Raw genomic sequence first — 15,359 nt, 5'->3', positions numbered from 1 at the left:
AACATTTTAATGTTTGCAGATTGGCAGCATTTACTTTAATTGTTAGTGCCTTACTGAAAGCCATATTATGTATATATATATATATATATTAAGAAAAGATGAGATAAGTTGAAATTAATTGTTGTGATAATCAACATAATGCCACAAGTGTTGATGAGCTTAAGTTGTTTGGAACTCATGATAATTGTTTAATTGTTACACTGACTAAATTGTATATGCATGTCATGGACCATTTTTTGCTGCTAATCTAATGTTTGCAAGTCTTATTAGCATGCTTAAAAATGTGTTTATCGCATTGCCTTAGCAAAATAGCTAGCTTCAAATTTAGCAAGATGATAATATTGGAGACATTGCAACCAGATTCAGATTCAGATCCAGATCCTACGGTGGCCCAGTAGTGCAGCCGTACTAAATGAAACCACAACACAATGAAATTGCCACTACACAACGGAAATAAGGCACAACACAACGAAATCGCCACAACATAACGAAATCACGACAGCACGACGGAATCACCACAGCACGACGGAATCACCACAACACAACGGAAATGCTCCCGACCACGAGGGGCTTTCGGAGTGGAATAAAGTTAGTTTCCCTTGCCATTGCTCTATAGATTGGCCAGTCTTACAAAGATTTAAACACTACGGTCAGTTTTAAGTGTGTAACCATTGTATATCAACATGAAATATCAATTCAAAATCACCTACAGGCATTATAGCTGCATATTTATACTCGAAAACACTTTTACACGCTGCCATGGTGCTTGATGCCCAAGAACGTCTGCCAATTCCACCATGCAGTTGAAACATGTAATTAGCATGAACTAAAATTACTTTTAACATTCAAAAACAGACATGTTAAAATCCCACAGCTTTTTTTGTATTCTAAAAAACTGACTCAATGCATAACATTGGAATTTGAACATTTAAACAAAACAAAAAAAAAGTAATTTTAATTAATAAAATTACACGTTTCAACCACTTGGTGGAATTGGCAGTCGTTCCCTTAGGCATCAAGCGCCTTGATTGCGAGTAAAAACGTTTTTGAGTATAAATATGCAGCTATACTGCATGTAGGTGATTTTGAGTTGATATTTTATGTCGATATACAATGGTTACCGACTTAAAACTGATCGTAGTGTTTATATCTTTGTAAGACTGGCCAATCTATAGAGCAATGGCAAGGAAAACTAACTTTATTGCACTCCGAGAGCCCCCTCTTGGTAGGGTGCATTTCCGTTGTGTTGTGGCGATTTCGTTGTGTTGTGGCTCGTTTCCGTTGTGCTGTGGCGATTCCGTCGTGCTGTGGTGATTTCGTTGTGTTGTGGCAATTCCGTCGTGCTGTGGTGATTTCGTTGTGTTGTGGCAATTCCGACGTGCTGTTGTGATTTCGTTGTGTTGTGGCTCGATACTGTTGTGTTGTGGTGATTTCGTTGTGTTGTGGCTCGTTTCCGTTGTGCTGTGGCCCGTTTCCGTTGTGTTGTGGCTCGTTTCCGTTGTGGTGATTTCGTTGTGTTGTGCCTTGTTTCCATTGTGTTGTGGCAAATTCGTTGTGTTGTGATTTCATTTAGTACGGCTGCACTACTGGGCCACTGTAAGATCCAGATCCTGCCTTTTTAAATGTTTGTGAAGCATTGTTGCAGTCCATAAAAAAAGCTCTAAAGATTCAGATTGATAGCTGTTTGGGCTGCACTTGGTTCCGTGGCACTTCTGGCGACCTGAATTGCAGTTGTGGGTTGAGGAAAACTTAACTGAGGCCTACGTTTAATAAAAAATACTGAGAAATTTTTGCCCTGGTTGTTTTCAGACATTATTAATGCATTACCTTCAGTGCAGTCAGTGTGAGACCATATATTAAAACGGAATGTTAAAAAATGTTTAATGTAACTCAGACAGTGGAGCACGGAATTACCAAAAGCAAAATCATGGGTTTGATTTCCTGGGAATTAAGGAAATTAGGGAAATTAAAGATGACAAATCAATAACAAAAGGCACATTTTTGATGATCAGACATGAATTACAATCGATTCCCATTCAAAGAGGAGTAAGAAATGGAAAACATAAGCCCAAAATGCCTCCCTGGATGCTTTTGAAGGAATGTAGACTATGCAGTCCAATTTTCCATGTATTAGAGCTTGCATGATTCACAGAGTTACAACTGTACCATGTTACTACCTTATTTCAGTAATCAGTCACATTTATTAGGTGTCTATATATATTAGCATTAGTTAAAAGAAAATAGTGTACAAACTGTGTCTTGTCTTACAACATTGTGTTTCAGAATGATGTGCAAATATAAAGGAATGCCATGAATTAAGACAACATATTTATAAATAGTATGTTATAGGCTTACAGTAATATAAATGAAATAACCAAATTTGATATATCCTTTTACCATTGTAGAGAGAAGTGTTTATGGCTAAGGACACAGAAAATGTAACTACATCACTGATAAGTTTAGTGTAAATTTTAAGGTCTATAAACACAGATCAACCTAAAATGTATTCTCTACTGCAAGATAAAAATGACTCATGGATAGGAAACCATAAACACCACGAAAACAATGGAGATATCTGTATGAAGTCAAACTTTATGAGGCCTCACTACGGTTCATCGTCACACGCATCGTTGGGTATAACATGCTCGTAAATATTGGTCAGCAGCAGGTGTTGTCTAGTACACACACACGGGGGGGGGGGGGGGGGGGGGGGCATTTATTCTTTATCAGACAGATGGCTCAAGGAGCAGTGCCACCAGGAATATGCATCTGTTTCAGAGATCCTTGAAAAAGAATAATCAAGAGATATTTTAGGTAGTGGTAGATGTAGATTTTTGGTATTATGAACTTGTTCTTGTCTTGGTACTTTTAATTTTTTATGCATTTCATAAGTCTCATGAATTTTGTTGTTATTTCTTTGTTGTTAATGAAATGCTAATATAATGTTTTATTTCAACCCGATCACACATAAATGCGTATAAATAGTACGAGTGTGCAATGTCGTGGAATATATACGCCAAAACTCATTTTGGCGTGCATATGATACGCTGTTTTTTGCGTGCATATGATACGCACTTTATGGCGTATATATGACACGCTCTTGGGTAGGTTTAGGGTGGTGGGGCGTATATATGACACGCGCTTGGGTAGGTTTAGGGTAGTGGGGTGGGGGGTTCGTGTGTATAATACGCCATAAACTGCGTATCATATGCACGCGAAAAACAGCGTGGCATAGACACGCCAAAATGAGTTTTGGCGTATATATTCCACGACATTGCACACTCGTACTATTTATACGCATTTTCGTGAGAATAGCCTGTTTATTTAATGCACTGATGTGTATTATTGCACTTTTTTTCAACAAATTGATTAAAGTGACGCAGACTTGAATCTGATGAAAATTTAGTTTGAATGAAGAAGACTTTTTAGAAGGTATTTGAAAGTTATCTGGAAATAACTGCTTGTAGGACATCCAAAAGATCCAGATTCTATTCAGTTGTATTTACCTACATGTCATAACCTATATACCATTTATTTTTCAGGTTCATTAAGTTACAGTGGAATTTTAACACAGTAATTCCACAATGAAAAACCATAGTGACCATGTATGTCCTGCTCCAAATGGACAAAAACACCCAAAAATGATCCATAAAAGTTTTCAATACAACCCATGGACTATAGCTAAAGTCTTCTGAAGTAATAAAATAGCACATTATGTGAGGAACAGATTAAAATCTAAGGTGAAAAAAATGATCCTTTGCTGCAGATGTGAAACATCATTCTCCATTCAGCGTATTTGATCTTGGCTGAGAATCGAGACAAGTCATGCACCCTCTAGCTGATGTACAAAAAATGTTGTGTTATGTCTGACGTCACGAAATGACCAACCAAATCAAAATGTGTGGTCATTTTAATGCAATGTGTGGACTTTTTACCACCATTTGTCATATTTCCATTTAGCAAAAAAAAAAAAAAAATTGTAATTTATCGTCCCGAAACCTACTAATACCTAATGCAGTATAAATCACTGTGATTTATAGTGCATGCACACTTTATGAGCACGTGTTCCCTGGGATCAAACTCACGATTGCATGATCATCACACGTTGTATAGTGCACTGCTTTACCAACTGAACTATGCAAAAACTTGCAATACTACGCAGATAAAAGGGGAAATGCTTTAACATTAAAGCATCCTGCTCTCAATAGGAGCAAAACTTTGGAAAACGCTCCAATGCGTCGTAATTCATGAATTAAAATATTGTTTCTAGGGGTGCAACTTTAATAAACATTCCTATGGGTTGTATTTCAAGGAAGTGACAAACAACCTATATAGGTTGGAGGACATGTTGGGAGAAACAGTTGCATGTTGGGCTCCCAAAACGGTGGCCGAGAATGTCTTTGGCTAGCATGCTGGTGGGTGTAGCCAGTCTCCTCCTAGGAGTAGTGGAACTGATTTTTTTAACCAGACCAACATCCAGGGCCCAAGAATCACACCTTAAATCAGGGATGGGCAACTTCGGTCCTGGAGGGCCACTGTCCTGCAGAGTTTAGCTCTAACCCTAATCAAACACACGTGATCCAGCTAATTAATGTTTTAGGATTTCTAGAAATCTACAAGTGGGTGCGGTTTTTGATTAGGGTTGGAGCTAAACTCTGCAGAACAGTGGCCCTCCAGGATCGAAGTTGCCCATCCCTACCTTAAATGATGGCCACATTGTATATAACAGTGTAAAAATGATAAGGATTAGTGTTTTTTTTTTCTAGTTTTAACAACTATGACAAGGCTGACAAACCTTCCCAAATCTAAAAAATCTGCAAGCCAGATGGGCCTCATGGGGATTCGTGTCTGTGGGAATCGACTCTGCTCAGCTCCACAGCAGTCAGTGAACTATTTGTACAAGAGGTGCCCTTCAGGAGAATTTTTTCTTTGCCCCTCCTGGGAGAATGTTGCACCTCTGTCACCATGATCCAAGGCCTGTGCTGTCTCTGGCAATTTCAATGCCTCCACTATTTCATTCATGGATACTCAGTTCCCACAGCTTACCTTTGTGGCCACAGGATTGAACACAAGAGCTTATCTACTATCACTTATTCAGCCACCTTGAGCGGGTTTAAATCGATGATTCATGGCAGTTTAAGAGAGTAAAGAAACACACAGGAGAGGATTGTGTATTGAGCTGAGGCAGAACGTATTCCAGGTGCATTTTCTTAGTCACTACATGCTGAGAGAGAAGTTGTTACTAATCTTTCTGGTTCGCCATTGGTTAAAACGCCCACCAGTGATGACTGTTCACAGGTGCTTCCAGCAATGTCGCTCCACCCTCAGCCAGGTGTTCATGCTTATGTGCTCAAAATTCAAATGCTGCGGCCCAATTAGTTCTAAAAGTATGTACTGTTTTTTTGAAGAAAAAGTACATACTTTTGAGTGTGTAGCAGAAAAGTATGCAAGCTTTGAGACATACTACTTTGTCATCTTTAATGGACTCTGTTGCTTAGTTACGTGTATCCCATCAGCGTTTAAAACTGCCCTGTCAATCATCGTCAGATTCGTCACAGTTCAAATCCTCCACATTCAGTTTAATTTCCTACTGTATCAGAGAGAAATGTAGCCACACGTTGATCTGCCATTTGCTGTTCTTTAATGCAGAGACTCTCCTCGTGTTTGAAGTTTAAATTTGATGATGCATTTAAAAGTTAATGGCCAAACGTGTCATTACAAAAGTTCACAATGCTGCTGCAGGTGAAATATAATATGGACAACACTCAATAAATATATTTTTGCCAGGTTAAATAGTGATAGTTGTTCACTCAAACCCCTTTTTCTAAACCCCTCTACTTAACCATCGGACTTGCACATCCGTCATGTTTTTTTTATCCATGTTTGTATTTCTAATCGGATCCTCGTCCAACTTGCAATGAATTGTGGGCAATATCAACCGTTAGAGTGTGCACGCATCGATCTGCACTTCGAATTCTGACTAGAAATAGTAAACCATCCAGGTGTCTTTGGAATACTCTTTTCACCATACTGCGATTTGGGACATACTAATTCTATTTTCGAGAACTATTTAGTATGGATAGTATATGAATTGGAATGCAGGGCATAAATCCCCCCAAAAAATGTGCATCAAAGATTATCTTTGCTACAGACAGTTATTAAGCCCCATCTACATTATGCTTTTCGAATAAGAGCTGGTGACTTCCAGTGAAACGCGACTTAGCTTGTTCGGCGGTTTCAGAAACTTTATAAAAGTTTAATTTTACGCAAATAAAGAGCTTTCGGCATTGGGAACCAATAGGAGTAAAGAATGTCAGTGGAAATCACGTCATCAATCTCGAGTGCATTTGAAAATGGTGTTTTCATTTCAGAATTCTCTTCATCCACATTAGTGTTTAAAAAGTTTTTCCACAACATCACAAGATGCTTAAATCATCTTACTGCATATGCATAAAACCTAATAAAATCTCACTGAGAGAGACCAGACATAATACAATTATCACACTATTCTTCTGCCACAGTTACTTTATTAGCAAACTATCTCACCACTTACTGGTGCATTCAGGTCGCACTTAATCGCCATTTATTGTATGGTCTAAAATGCAATTGCCCTCATGCCTTTTTCCACAAGACGGCAATTGCGATTCAATTCTTTCATTTGCAGGGATTTAGTATGACTATTGTACCAAAAAAAGATGTATTTTTAGTGAACTGTGAAAGTGAATTGCACGTAGCAGGCCCATAATGGTATAAATATGTATTAGTACAATATGTGTCGCGTGATTAAACATGCATAATTTTCAAATTTGTTTTCACTGTCCACACTAACAAATTCCTTGTCTAATTAGAATTAGATCTTAAGTTTTACCCACATTATATATCATCTTTGATAGCATTTTCTAGAGATATGCCCTGACTTGCATTTTATCTCGTCTGTGTCGTGTCTCTGTCAGTTCAACAAGCTTGGAAAAAAAGTGAACAGAAGAATAATCTCAGTTATCTAGAGTGTAAAATGATGCATGACCATACACTTTTGCAATAATGTAACTCATAATAATTTTAAGTGTTCACATGCATAGAAGAAAAATAACATTTGTCATAATTTTTACTGTTTAATATTTATTTTTAGTAGACTTGTAGATATGCATGTTATGCTCATCAGCACTACGAGATTGAGAAAAAACAGTGTGTCAAAGAAAAGATACCTGATTCCGTGTGGCTTTTTCCTGGCTTCAAAGAATAATTAGAGAATGCTGCAGGGATGACGTTTTTTTAGGCCAAACCCCAGAATTGAGCATTCTTGCACTTCCTGTTCCATCATCCCTTGGTTAAATGCCTGAAATGCCTTTGTGTAAAATTCAGGCAGGGAAGAGTTGAGGTGAGGATGTAATTCCATCTTTTTAGGCACACAAAAAATAATCCATGAAGAACAGAACTCTAAAATAATCAAACTTTTTTCACAACAACCGTTTGTATTTAGGCTTCAAAAGCTGTGTGTGGAGATTATCATGAACTACAAAATGTGTAAGATCATAAACTTGGGTTGGTCACAGAGTTTATTTTCTGCATTAGTCCAAAAGCCAATGGAAAAATCCTATTATGTTTGTGCAGGGCGTATCAGTGTGATGCTGTTTTCTACCAAACTTCATAATAGATATACTGGATTACTTTTTTCATTAAATTGTGCTTTATGTGAAAGCAGCAGTATTTTGAAAGCATCTACTGTAAGAAAGAATGTGACTAAATTAATTTGCTTTTGCATATGTAGATCACTGGTCTACTACAAAACGTGAGAGTTGTATCACTTAACGGCTCTTTTTCCCTGTGCCCCTTGACTGCTACCACCTATTCTTATCTGCACTCAAGGCGAGGCTTTTGTGATCTCAAATGAGCCTATTGTTTTGAGTCAACATTTTTGTGAAAAAAATCAGAAGATTCACTCAGTCACTGGTATGAATCCAAATTACCAACAATGGTGACTCATATATGTCACTTTAAGCAAGAAAATATATTTTAAAAGTATGTGAACCCTTTCGATTTACCTGATTTTGTGCCTGAAGTCGTCATAAAATTTGACTTGATCCAGTACAAGGGCTTTCCAAGCCTGTCCTGGAGGCCTCCCAGCACTGCATTTTATATCCCTCCCCAATCTTCTCACACCTCATTAAATTAATTACCTTTTCAAAGAGACCACAAGAATTTTATTAGTTGTGACCATTATGAAAAAATATATATATATGTTTTTTTTTAATATATTTTTTAATACAAGTTAAAAAAAATGTAATACAAGTTTTAAATTCACAAAATTCAGATGTCAGTATATCCAGCAGTGTACCACACATGAGAACCTGATATTGACATATGCTAATTTCGATTCTTTGTTATTTACTGTAGGTAAAAATATGGTATCTTTTTTACTTAAATTACTGTACTTATACAGTATATTTCGATTCTTTGAGGGTGGGGAGGTAACTTTACAGTCCTCTAGATTCATTGAGATTGGAGCTTTTTGTCTAAGCCTCCGTGTCCTATAAAACACACATGCATTTTGTTTGCAGAGTTTACTTTTTACAAAAACTTTATTTCCTGATGTCAAGGTCCTTTTTTAGAAACTCAGGTAAATCTAAAAGGTTCAGATACTTTATCCTGCAACATTTTCCTGCAACCTCTAAAAATATTGCCAATACATAAGCAATATCACACTCGTAGCTGTAATTCAGCCGTAGGTATGAGGCCACAGGCAATCACAGCGATGCTGATATATAGCCATATTGCACACAGCTACGAGTGTGATATTGCTTTTATACAACAGTTCGACAGCACAAGTGTGTAAATAAATAAGAAACAACAGCAGAGGGTCTTTAAGTGCCCTCTTTTGTGCAAAACTACTTCCTTCTGCTAAGGATCCAAATCTTAAGTTGACAGTTTAATAGATGAGCCCAATCTTCCGTTACTAATTCTAAAACGTCACTTTAGAACTAGCAACGGAGGAATGCTTCATTGAAGCTTATTACACACAGCTCTGGGGAATACTTGATTCTGATTAGTCAATCATGCCATCCAGCAGTATGTTATCCCCCGATAAAACCGGTAAAATCTGATAACACTAGGTCATCCAGGTAACTCAGTGAATTGGTCGCTTTATGCTTTGTAGGATTTTTCCCCCTTTTTTAAGTTGTTTTTAGTGAGCTTATAAAATATTAAAAATTAAATCAATATTTTGTGTACAGTTAATTATGTCATTGCAGACTGGCTCTCTCTTGTTTCATACAAACACAGCTGCTGCCATTTTGCAACAATTGTTTTTTATACTGACTGTAATGGACTATAAGATAACAAACAGGTACGATTTTAAAATTGTTTTATTTCAAATCAATATTTCTTATTCCCATAATTATTTATGTGGTGAAATTCCCATGAAATAAGTGGTATGACTGTAATGTCAATGTTCATCTTGCTTGAACTTGCCGCTTGCTAGCAACTTTGCGTTTAAAGAGCTAATAAAATATTTAGACTCAGATCAGTATTTCATGTCTAATTATTACTTATGTGGCATTTAGCCGTGTAATAACCGGGATAATGTACATCCAGCCAGTTGTTAAAGAATAAAACTCCTTCAGGATGATTCAAGACCTGATCTTAGTGTATGGTTTTATTCTGCGATAACAACCAGCTGGATGGACATCATTGCTTACAAGTAGAGTGAGATCAACTAAGTGAGTGCATTACCTGCATCTAGGTGATATTTTTCAGGTCAATCTTATATTTACAATCACAAAATTTCCACAGAGGAAAGTGATATCTTTGTCTTTGTTTTAACAGTTAATGTAATTTGCCATGACAGAGTTAGTCAATGCATTAAAGACTTAAATTCCAGAAGGACTGTTCTGTAAAGCTATTCTTGGCAGGTACATGAGCGCTGAATTGCCTACAGCTCACATCTCCAAAAACGTCTAAACAAATTGTCAAATAGGCACTACGCTTAAATACGTTACATACTGGAGGTCTATATAACTGCATTTCTGCCTCAAAACCTCTTAAAATTACATTACTTGACATAAAAACAGTAGTATTTTTAAATAATGTTGGGCTTGTTCGCACAATGACAATATGAGAGACGTTGCAAGCATGAAACAGTACCTGTGGTGATACTGGTGGAATATCACATGGCTGGAAAAGACTCTCAGTCAATCAGATTCAAGAAACAGAACGAACTGTTGTATAAAAATATTTATTTTATTCTATTATTTATATTATCTTTCTGTTAAATTGTGCTATTTGGATGTAGGCCTGCTATACATCCAATAACAGACCCGGTCTGTTAATTTAAAATGTTGAATTACCTCTTGTACCTTTGTGTAATTGAATTGAACAGTTTATTTTTACAATTGGAATTGTGTTTTTGTTTCACAATTCTGTCAGACATTTTGAATCAAAGAAGGTCCCAGTTGTCTTTTTTCTCCCTCTATCTCTTTTTTATCTTTAGGTAGCCACAGCCTGTGAAACTACAACTAACTGCAATCAGGTAAGCTTTTTGTTCTTGCTTTATTGATTGATTGATTGATTGATTGATTGATTGATTGATTGAGTGTTTGATTGATTGATTGATTGGTTGATTGATTGATTGATTGATTGATTGATTGATTGATTGATTGATTGATTGATTGATTGATTGATTGATTGATTGATTGATTGATTGATTGATTGATTGATTGATTGATTGAATGTTTGAATGATTGATTGAATGATCGATCGATTGATTGATCGATTGATCGATTGATCGGACGGTCGATTGATGGATCAAATAACACCAAACATTTAATGTATTGCAAAGTATTAGTGAAAAACTAATGACATTTTTGGATGTGTCCTCCAGATATGCTGTTGTCAATGTGTATCAAAAATGTGAACAATGTGGCAATCATGGACCACACCTAAAAAATAAATGGGTCATATCTGATTAAACATTCATGTGTATTATATATATTTTTTTAAAATATGTGTAATCATATTTGTGGAAATACATGTGGATTGTGTGTGTGTGTTTGTGGTTTTTTTCTGTCATCATCTGTAACCAGGGCTCCACAAAGTCTCCCAATATGGACTCAAAACGAAGACCATCCAGGTATGCATGCTGCTAATATACACTGACATCATATCCTGGAATTTTGTAGAGTAATAACTTTTCAGTGCATTGAATGGTTAGTAGATAGTAATTTGTGATCGTCACATGTGAATCGATTTGGTTAATGCAAATTCGATTCATTTATTTGCAATGATTTCAGCTGACACCTACAATTGCAAAGACTTCAGATGATGCCAACTTTGGGTCGACATACAGAATCTATCAAATATTATACATACGTTGTATATTATCTTTATTTTGTAATCATTATGACACACATTCACACACACATTCACTGTGTTTGCTTAACTGAATATATGACATTAAGCACATAACATATGTTATAGCTCAGTATTACTGCCATATGGACATTATTTTAACACTCATCTCTGAATGATAACAGAATACTTTGTAATTTGTAACACTGAAACAAGCATTTTTTTGTAATGTTGCTTTGAAACAACATTGTGAAAGGCATTATATGGCTGGTGTAAGTTTTGTTTTACAACAAAAAAAAATAATTTGCATGGAGAAAATAATAAAAATAATCATAAAACTGCGTGTCTTAGATCAATGAACAGCAAGATCTTTATACAAAAAACAAACAAACAAGAAACAAAAACCATGCCCAATTACATTATAAATCAGGTTATCTGCATCTTTTATTTAGTGTCTAGCATTTTTTACTTCTCTTCCTTCCGAGGAGCCTGAGTCTGATGCAAACAATGGAAGAAAATAATGAGGTGGACCTGGTCTACATCACAGAGCGCATCATTGCTCTGTCCTTCCCCGGTGGAACAGAGGAGCATAAATACAGTGTACACCTGAGGGAGGTGACCAGCATGCTCCGTTCTAAACACCAGCAGCACTATCTAGTAAGGATCCTTGGAGCAATTGACAATCCCAAAAGAATGCTAGTTCTAGTATATTCTTTCTGGTGAATTGGAGTTTAGTGTTTCCCTGTATGATTATTAACTTGTCATTATGTGATCACTCTCTGTGGGGATGTTGCTGGGGAATCACCATCTGGAAAAATTATTCACCTAAAGCCCAGGGCCGTACCCAGGATTTTCTAAATACCAAGGTCCAAATATGAATTTTGGAGGGTTTGAAAAAAAAAACATTTCCCTCCTTTACATATGCATATTACGACATAAGAAAATCAAAGAATCAGCTAACTGTAGCTTTAAAACCATGTCAGTGTGCAGTATAAATTATTTTAAGAAGACAACAGATTTTTATAAATGAGAATCTGGTTAAATGTTGCAAAAAAATTAGACTCCGAATTAGAAAATCACGGAAAATCTGTTTTGTTGTTAAATTGAGCCAAAGACGGCATATGTGTGACTCCGTCTTTGAAAACCTAGCTAAAGTTAATTTTTGTGATTTACATTATGTAAAGAACATTATTTGAACATATAACCTTGATATATTTAATGTTGAATGAGTAAGATCATGTCAAAGATAGAAATCAATGTGAAAATATAACCAATGAGTGAAATCAAAATTTGATGCTCCTAATCTCAATATTAGATTATGAGACTTTAGCCTGGATTTCAAAGACAAGTATCACATTATGTGTAGCAATTAGGAATATATTGTAGGCTAATGCTTTTTCTATTCTGAGCACAGTGGGCTACCTGCTCTTTCTGTCTCATCGCCATCATCTTCTCTCTTTCTTTTTTCCCCAGTCTCCTTCTCTTGCCCTGTATCTTTTCTCTTTTCAAAGCTGAGCTTTGCTTGAAGCAGTCTTTTCATTTTCGTCTGTATCGGTAAAAACAAAGTTGTAAATGTAAATTTACTGAAGGCTTCCAAGAAAACCAGGTAAAGAAAACGTTATTAGTTTGCATCTCTGATTATTAAGCGCTCTCGTGGTGTTGTGGTCTCAAACATCAGTCGTTGTTCGAAGCGCCGGTTGGTGGTTGTGGCATTTGTCCCGCCTCTCCTCCACTGTGATTGGACATTGATTTTCACCCAAAGTTAAACTGTGGGCGCTCAATGCGTAAAAATGGACCAAACCTGCCAGCTGTTGGCACTATTGAAAAGTGTGGCGCATCCATTGGAAACAATTGAAAACATACGCCGGGCGAGGCGAGAACACTTGTTTGTACACGCTGCCTTAATAGGCTATTATTTTGCAACTTCTATTATGTAGGCTACACCTCGGAGAATTACCGAGGTCCGGACCTCAGGGACCTCAATGGTGGGTACGGCCCTGCTAAAGCCTACTGTTGCTGTAATTTCACTTTAACTTTCACATGCTTTTTGTTGTTAATGTAAACTGTGCATGTCCATTTTTGACACTTACATTGTGTCAGTGCTCCGCATGTGTTCTTGCATGAGTGGGTTTTTCTTGTATATTTACTTTTCAGGTAATGTTTATGGTATGATTAATTTCAGGGTGAGCTAAAATTTCAATATTAAATCAGTCAGCACTATACAAATATATCTTTATATTTAAATAAAGCTACATTTTAAAAGTTGGCTACTTTCAATGACTAAAGGTCCAACATTGATTGAACACCAAATCCATTCTTCAAACATGTGTTATGTTTCTCTAAAGAAGATAATACATACAGGTTTGGAATTAAGGGGCGTAAAGAGGATATCCTTGAGCAATTATGACCAATTATGATGAGCAATTCATGTTTAATGGTTTTTGTTTCCAATTTCAGATGCTTAATCTCAGTGAACGGAGGCAAGACATTACCAAACAGAACCCAAGGGTGAGTCTATAAATATTTATTTACAGCATTTATATATATATATATATATATATATATATATATATATATATATATATATATATATTTATTTATATTATATTTATTGATTTACTTTTTATTTTACAGTTCCTGTCAGCTTGTGGTCTTAGAGTTGATTTTATGTGTGTGTGCATTTATAACAGGTGCTGGATTTTGGTTGGCCTGATCATCATGCTCCTGCTCTAGACAAAATTTGCAGTATCTGTAAAGCCATGGACACCTGGCTTAATGCAGACCCTCACAATGTAGTGGTACTGCACAACAAGGTGATTATCATATCACATCGGTCCTTAGGCACCCAATCTCCACCACCCTCGCTTTGCATGACTGTTCGGACTGATGTGCAGTTGTTAATTAGTATGCTGTAACTGGAATTTGTACAATGAAGTATACATTTACAAAATGAAGATGATGTCTTCATCAATTGGATTTTTTATATTTATATGTTGCTGGTTGTACGCTGTAGTCATCTGCTCGCAACTGGACATACAGAAGGATTCTTGCCTTATCATCTCAGTAATCAAAGAACCTGATTTCACCAAGGGCAATATGTTCCTGGATCATCATCTTTCTTGATCCTGGAACAACATTCTAATCAATCAATGCTTCCTCAGTGTTATTCACTTACCATTGCCTTTTATTTTAGGGATACCTTAAGGATAGGGCTAGGTTTAGGGGTAACTGGACATTTTCAGACAGGAATGTTGTTCCAGGATCAACAAAATATGTTGCCCCAGGAATGCGCCTAACTCGGCAAAATCAGGACGTGCTGGCTTTCTAAATATCTGCAATCTAGTTAAGGTATATAATGATGACCAGAGGTGACAATCCTTTTGTGTCATATCTTGAACAGCATTGGTGCTGTTAACAAGTGATGGATATCTAAACTTATAGGTTTTTACACCTCTCTTTGTAGAGGAAAGTTGGTGACACATCTGAGTTGTTGCTAAATTTTCATCCATGGAGATTATAAAAATGCCCCATGTTTAAAGTTAGCAGTTAACCACTTGAAACATACCTGCACATGTATGATGGAAACATACCTGCTATTTCTGATGGTTAACAGCTTATTGTAATATATTTTGATGGGAGCCTGGTTTGGGGGGAGGAACAACAAACACCCGCTCTGCATGTTCACTTATTTTACTTCTGCACATACTCGCGTACATGCATTTGGGTGACTTAACGTTCCTGTCACTGAGCACATCTATTAAACTCCTTCCCCTTTAGATTTGAACATATTCCGTAAAAAACATGTTTGAAATAAACATTTTTCACATCAGTGCAACAGCCAAAACAGTTACCAAATGTCAGGTAACACAACATTACAACACTGTGTTCCTTTAAACATCAAAACAATAGCACCAAACTCATAATAGTACTATAACTTATAAATACAGCCTTTTTTGGAGATGTACAAACTCTCTGTAGATATATATATGAACAGCTTTCTCTGAGGGTTTTTAGAG

At 36.4% G+C, this 15,359-nt stretch overlaps 1 protein-coding gene across 1 annotated transcript in view; it reads left to right on the top strand.

The window, feature by feature from the left end:
• The window catches only part of tns1a (tensin 1a), a 134,689-nt gene that overhangs the window by 79,039 nt on the left and 40,291 nt on the right, over positions 1-15,359 (top strand). Inside the window, exons 5-9 of the mRNA XM_067459359.1 lie at positions 10,487-10,525; positions 11,079-11,125; positions 11,829-12,000; positions 13,801-13,851; positions 14,034-14,156. Of these exons, the coding sequence (XP_067315460.1) occupies positions 10,487-10,525; positions 11,079-11,125; positions 11,829-12,000; positions 13,801-13,851; positions 14,034-14,156 (432 nt within the window). The remainder of the gene's footprint in view (positions 1-10,486; positions 10,526-11,078; positions 11,126-11,828; positions 12,001-13,800; positions 13,852-14,033; positions 14,157-15,359) is intronic.

The sequence above is a fragment of the Pseudorasbora parva genome, chromosome 12, assembly GCF_024679245.1.
Source record: "Pseudorasbora parva isolate DD20220531a chromosome 12, ASM2467924v1, whole genome shotgun sequence".
Lineage (NCBI taxonomy): Eukaryota > Metazoa > Chordata > Actinopteri > Cypriniformes > Gobionidae > Pseudorasbora > Pseudorasbora parva.
This window is presented reverse-complemented; position numbering and strand designations above follow the sequence as displayed.